Source organism: Mastomys coucha, unplaced genomic scaffold, assembly GCF_008632895.1.
Source record: "Mastomys coucha isolate ucsf_1 unplaced genomic scaffold, UCSF_Mcou_1 pScaffold22, whole genome shotgun sequence".
NCBI lineage: Eukaryota > Metazoa > Chordata > Mammalia > Rodentia > Muridae > Mastomys > Mastomys coucha.
Genome location: NW_022196905.1, coordinates 215,933,843 through 215,940,803, shown reverse-complemented (window position 1 = coordinate 215,940,803; position 6,961 = coordinate 215,933,843). Strand labels below are relative to the sequence as shown.

The 6,961-nt window shown below is 45.2% G+C and overlaps 1 protein-coding gene across 6 annotated transcripts in view; it reads left to right on the top strand.

Moving 5' to 3' along the window:
* Positions 1–6,961, top strand: part of Arhgap10 (Rho GTPase activating protein 10) — a 258,556-nt gene that overhangs the window by 75,070 nt on the left and 176,525 nt on the right. For all 6 annotated transcript variants that reach the window (XR_004110059.1, XR_004110057.1, XR_004110058.1 and 3 more), the window contains exon 4: positions 6,185–6,256. Coding sequence is in view for 3 of the 6 variants with exons in the window: in XM_031340368.1 (XP_031196228.1) it covers positions 6,185–6,256 (72 nt within the window). In the remaining 3 variants the exon portion in view is untranslated. The remainder of the gene's footprint in view (positions 1–6,184; positions 6,257–6,961) is intronic.

The window sequence follows — 6,961 nt, the reverse complement described above, 5'->3', positions numbered from 1 at the left end:
AAGAATAGGACTCTTGAACTTTTATAATTCATAGACTTGACTTTTTTCTTTTCATTCCTTTTTCATTTTCTTTTTTTATCTTTTAAATCTGAGCCTAGGTTATAGGTTATAGCTTATAGAGTATAGTATTCTGGAAGTAAGTCTAAAACTGAGGTTCTTAGAACTTTATTTTGCACCTTCTTGATGTTTCAAGAAGGTAATTGGGTTTCAAGGTAATTGGGTTTCAAGGATTGAAATTGATGAACATTCTCAGTGGATCCTTCTTGTTCTTACTGGAATAACAATAGAAATGTGGTAGTTGGACTAGTAACTGTGCAATATCGTTGTTGGCTGGGGGCGCTCTCTACTGTTCACGGGGTGGCTGTGCACTGAGCACTGGGCCTTCGGTTATAACTACGCCTGGTTTCCAGATATACGCACATCCTGATTCCAGATATACGCACCGTTGACCTCAGTCCTTAGGTCCTAGTTATTGCTCTGAGCTCATTAAAATTTTCAGTGGCCAGTGGTGGTGCACACCTTTAATGCTAGCCCACCAGGAGCCAGAAACAGGGATTTCTATGAGTTCCAGGCCAGCCTGGTTCACAAAGTGAGTTCCAGGGCAGCCAGGGCTACACAGAGAAATCCTGTCTCAAAAATACCAGCCAACCAAACAGACATGATACTCACTGGTTTTAGTGAATTTAGGTTAATGGTTTTGAGTTATTACTATACAACTAATGTGTTTTAATGTTTGTTTCCTTAACAGGCCTGAGAGTCAGTTTAAGCTGACCTTAAAAACCAAGGGCTATACTGGGATTTCTTGGCATCTGACTCCTCTCTGGGCACTACCCACTTCCCTTACAGGTGTTAGGTATGAGGTGTCATTCTTTCTTTTTGGTTGAGGATATTTGGATAACAAAACAAAATTATTTTCTCTATGCTGACAGGATAGAAGCAGTTAGGGGCCAACCCACAATGAGCAGAGAGCATCCTTCTGACCTCCTCGGTGGCGGGGCATACCACGCCCTGCCAAGGGGAAGGTGCCGTGCTTTCTCTTTCAACTTTTAAAAAAAAATATTTATTTATTTATTATATGTAAGTACACTGTAGCTGTCTTCAGACACTCCAGAAGAGGGCGTCAGATCTCGTTGTGGATGGTTGTGAGCCACCATGTGGTAGCTGGGATGGTAGCTGGGATGGTTGCTGGGATTTGAACTCAGCACCTTCGGAAGAGCAGTCGGTGCTCTTAACCACTGAGCCATCTCACCAGGCCCGCCATGCTTTCTCACTGGCAGAATTTTTTGATTCAGGTCTTTTACTAGCTCAGCTCTTTGAGAAAAATAAGAGCGCTTAACTGGCCATTTTAATTGTATGGAACTGGAATATACATTGACAGGAAAAGCTACAGTATAGGAGAGCAGCCAGCTACGTGGAGAAAGGGTCATAGCTTTATGAAATATAACGAATGTATGAGGGTGTATCTGGCAGGCCCATGCCAGGGTGTCCTCCTGAGAATTACTTCATGCAACAGATCTGATATAAAGGGTGATGGAAAGGGAGTGAGGCCCTGGGGAAGGGGTAGACACACGGAAGCAGAGCTGTGAGGGTAGAGAAGAGGAGACAGAGGAGGACAGAAAGGGTCAGAGAGAGACTGGCTGGGAACATGTGGAAACCGAGAATTGGTGTGATGGACATCCTTCTATGTGGCCAGATGTGGCTCGCAGCATCGAATGGTGGCAAGTGATGATGTAAGCCTGCTTAGGTCCCTGAGGTATCTCGTGAAGTTGCTTGTAAGCTAGCACAGCATGAGTGTGGATATGGATGGAGAGTAATTCAATTATTGATTAATGAATTGGTTTAGCTTGGGAAAGTTTGTGCAGCAGTACATATCTCACTGCGTGGTTGCACACAGGACAAAGCCCTGGGAAGAAGGAGACCTATCTGTGGTAGGCAGAGGTAAGGGAGGAACGTGAAAATGAGCAAGTCCCACGATGCCTTGTGTTTGAAAGATGCCATAGTGAGATCATTGACCCGTACACCTGCTGAAGAGTAATGTGTAAGAGCAGCAGCATCTGCTTTAAAAGTATTCTATACAGTTCTTTAATAGAAATAGTTATCTACGCTCCTGACACCTTAGACGGTAGGATGTGAACTATCACAGACCCAGCTTAGAGAGGACTGTGTAGTGGCCACATCTGAGGGCTCATGTACTTTTGGTTTTAAGATACCCCACTTTCTAAAATCTTTCTCATGCTTGCAGATAGTGTATCATCCCAAGCCACAAGGCCCTAATGATAGCATAGGTGACCAGCCTCTTACAAACAGCCCTGAGGGGTTTTTCCACAATTGTTTCTGAGAATCTGCTGGTCCTGTTCCCTACTTTCCACTCTCATTTCTGTCTCTGTGTCAGTTTGTCTCCCTCCCTCCCTCCCTCCCTCCCTCCCTCCCTTCCTCCCTCTCTCTCTCTCTTTGTGTGTGTGTGTGTGTGTGTGTGTGTGTGTGTGTGTCCAAAGATTGGTGATTTGACCAGGCTAATGTGCGCCAGGGTATTCTTGTCTCCATCTTCAAACCCTGGGATTGCAAACTGTGTTATTACGCCGCCCCACCCATTTTAAGATAAATGTAGGTTCTAGGGATCATTATATTGCTCTTGTTCTGTAACCCAATCAAATTTGTGTTCTCAAAGCATCTGAAAGTAGACTTGAGATTCCATAGGCACTGTTTTGGGCTAGGATTCTTCAAGCAGTTACGGTTGATCAACATAATGCACAGTGGGCTGGGAGATGGTTTGCAGGTAAAGACACTTGAAATATGAGTTTGATCCCTGGGACCCACAGGAGATTCCTGGAAATTGTCCTCTGATGTCCATGTGTGTGACGTGACATGCGCCCACCTCTCCTTAAGTTAGAAACATGTGAAAAGGAAAATTTAATAACCAAAGAGCACACTCCCTGGGAAGATTTATGGAATCTGTAAATGTCCTTAGTTGTAGCAATCCTTTTTTGGAAAAGTATTTTTCATCTTGGGAAAACTGTGCGGATAGATAAATCCTTGGCCCCTTTTGAGAGTTCCTGTTTCCAGGAAAAATAAACAGTGTGTCCCAGCTCAGTGGTTCTTCTGCTGCTGTCTGTGACATTGAAGTTGTAGAGTTTTCCAGTTAGTGCAGTAAAATTGCAAGTGTCTGGAAGGTCATGGGAGAAAGCAGTGGGAAGTCTCTTTTGCTTGAGAATGCATTCCTTCAGAGGCCACAGCCCCTTGGAATCCAGGATGAAACAGTGAGTGCTGTGGGCAATGGACAGCTTTCCTTCCGTTTCTTTTATATTCAGCCTGCCTTTGCTAGCAGCTCCTCATTAGAAAGGCATGGTTTGGTGTTTACCCCAAACCGTTCACGGTTTTATCTGGGTAGATCCATTAAACAGTAGTTACTAGCTAACGAATTAACCTTGCCATAGAATGTCCTTACAGTCCCTGCCCTTGTGTGTGGGTTTTTGGTAGAAGTCTTACTATGTTTTTGTACTTACGGCCTCAGAACTCAGCTTTTGATCTCCAGGGTGGGAAGTACTGAGAGCTGATGCAGGGGTTACCCTGTGGCAGAATGGCATCCAGTGGGGTCTCTTGTCATTGCCAGCTGGTGTCTTAGCTCATCTTGAGCTGGGTAGGTTACCTAATATAAGCCACAGCAGTGGGGATTTGATTGGGCCAAACAGGTGCTCTGTCATGGAGACATGTCCACAGCCATCTTTCGATTTTGATTATGAGACTATTCAAGTTTCTTTTTTTTTTACGATTTATTTATTTTATGTATATGAGTATACACTATAGCTGTACAGATAGTTGTGAGCCTTCATCTAGTTGTTGGGAATTGACTTTAGGACCTCTGCTCGCTCCAGTCAACTCTGCACTCCGGCCCAAAGATTTATTTATTATTACACATAAGTACACTGTAGCTGACTTCAGACACACCAGAACAGGGTGTCAGATCTCATTAGGGGTGGTTGTGAGCTATCATGTGTTTGCTGGGATTTTAACTTAGGACCTTCGGAAGAGCAGTCGGTGCTCTTACCCGCTGAGCCATCTCACCAGCCCTTCAAGCTTCTTCTTGCTACATATCTAATGAGAAGAAATGTCAGATCAGAGTCATAATGGAAACATGACTGGAAACTTTCATAGTCATTTTATTTTTTACGTTGTGTGGTGGTTTGAATATACTTGGCCCAGGGAGTGGCACTATTAGGAGGTAGTGTGTCAGGGAGTGGCACTATTAGGGGGTATTGGAGTAGGTGTGTCCTTGTTGGAGGAAGTGTATCACTGTGGGATGAAGTTTGAGGCTCCTATGCTTAGGCTCCTCCCGACTGCCTGAGCAAGCCAGTCCCCTTCTATTGCCTTTGGATCAAGTGATAGAACTCTTGGCTTCTCCAGCACCATGTATGCCTGCATGCTGCCTTGCTTCCCATCATGTCGATAATGGACTGAACCTCTGAAACTTTAAGCCAGCCCCAGTTAAATATTGCCTTTATAAGAGTTGCCTTGGTCATGGTGTCTCCTCACAGCAATGAAACCCTAAGACACCTTATGTTATGAGTCTGACTGAGTCTGGGGTTTGAGGTCTTCATCTTGAGAAGTAACATGGAAGTAGAGCTTATGCTTTGCCTTTTGAACTCACCTAGAAGCCCAGAGTTAGAATCTCAGGGTTCCTGGCATAACTTTCTGTAGAGAAGGACCTGGACTGGCTGGTTTTCTGTGTCAACTTGACATAAGCTAGAGTCATCAGAGAGGAAGGAGTCTCAGTTGAGGAGATGCTTCCATGAGATTTAGCTGTAAGACGTTTTCTTAATGAAACCTCCTCTGCCGATGGACCGTTCAGCGGATGGGCCTTTGGAGGCTGCTAAGGATCTGGACAGTAAGAGTGCTCTTAGGTAGTTTTACAGTTATAGGTATTTTAATCTTTTTCCACATTCAGTTTATGAAGCTTGCAGATGTGTCTCAAATTTACCTGCTTCTTTTTGTGTCTGCCTTTGTGTAAGGCGTCATCGTGGCTTGCACCTGGGGAAACCCCTGGGACATTTCTTCTTTTGATTTCCCTGCCTCTGAGGCCTTTGCTTACGGCAACGAATCTTTAAAAAGATGAAATCATTCTATTGGTTCTCTGCTTAAAACCCTCTAGTGGTTTCTCGCTCACCCAGGGATGTAACTGTCCTGTATATCACTCAGCTTTTTCGGTTCCCTTCAGTGTCCTGTGCCCCAGCTATCCTCCCCTTTGACAGAGCAGGCATAGGCAGTCACTATCCTTTAATTGTGTGTCTCTGCTGGCTTCAGGCTGGAATCAGCTCCCCTTGATCCTCACATTCCTGATCCCTTCTCACCTTTTAGCACTTAGCTTAGATGTCACTGCTTTGATGGCTCCGATGTGCCTCCTCAGCACCTTTCCTTCCCTCTCTGCGGATATTTCTGAGTCTTGTCGTTGGAGGCCCCAGAGTGCACTGTTCAGTAGCATGCTCTTTCTGAGTATGCGCTCTCCTTAGGTAAATAATCCTTTTGTTTGCATTTTCAGCATTTTGTGGGTTTGAATGAAAAGCCCCAAGTGACTCACTGTAAGCCATGAATGAGACCGTGGCCAGAGTGTGAGTGTGTGCGTGTGCGTATGTGTCCCTCCTCTTGACCTCCCCGCCCCCCATGTGCTGCTGGCCAGCAGGTCACTGCACTTGTTCCGACTGTGGAAGTTGCTGATACACCTTCTACCATCTTGAGGACAAGGACTTGTCAGTGGTGTAGTGCTGCGCCCTTGTCTTTGGAAGAATATCCACAGTTCTCAGTCCTTCTCAATACAGTCTGAGGACCCATGAAGGAATGTAATTGACTTTTAAATCTCTGAGGAGGAGGTGAAGACTGTTGCCCACAGAAGTGTTCTGTTGGGGGGTATGACAGAGCCCTTTGTTGTTTATGGATTGCCTCCTTGCCTTTCTGTAGAGAGCTGTGGGCCAGTTCCATGCTCCTCCACAGCTGCCCCAGCTCCCTTCCCTGAAAGCATGTACAGATGTTGCCCTTTAGTGAATTACACAGCAGCGACTTAGTTGTTACATTGGCAGAGTGAGGTAAAACAGCCAAGTGTGGTGGTGTTCATTTTCTTTCTGGGTGGAGTGCAAGACAAAAATGAGACACTGTTTTTTCCTAATGCCGTGTTCTTGTTATTCTTGTTCTCTAGGCATTAAGTGTGACTGAAACCCTGATTAAACCCTTGGAGAAATTCAGAAAAGAGCAACTCGGAGCTGTAAAGGTTTGTGTCCGATTTGAGCACACTCATAAACAGAGCATGTCCATGTCCCTGCTGTTGGTGTATACTTTATTCACCAGTGGCAGAGTTGAGCAAGGTGCTGGGGCAGCCCATCTGTCGGTTGCTGTTAGAGATGCACTTTCCCCCTCAGGGAGGAGAAATTGAAAACAAAACAAAACACCTGGACGGACAGTGTAAACATCTAGTAACCTTCTCTGGCCATGGAGATTACTCTTTTTTTCCTCTCTAGAAAGATAGAAGTCTTTCTCCACTGTAGAGTTGCAGTTGCGTGTGCGTGTATGTGTGCGTGTGTGCGCACATGCGCACATGCTTCTCTCTAGCATGGGGATCTATGGTGCTATGCTTAGGGACACTGCTCCCACACGAAGCCCTGGAACCTAGGACGAGATTGTTGCTCTTGGGAAATAATTTTCTCAACTCTAGCAAAGATTTATTGAGCTTCTATTATGTGCAACTATTTTTTGTAAGAGTGAGCTACAGCCTCACACTCAAGGATCTGAGATGTAGCCAGGATTCCTGGGAATAATACAGCAAGCAGCTTTGCCACAGGGGAGCCTGAATATATTTAACAACTTCTAAGGTTTGTGATCTTAGCCTCAAAGTTAACCTAGAGAAATAATATCCATCACCCCCTCCCCCTTCCTGGTCTTTCTCCTCTCTCCTCTCCTCTCCTCTCCTCTCCTCTCC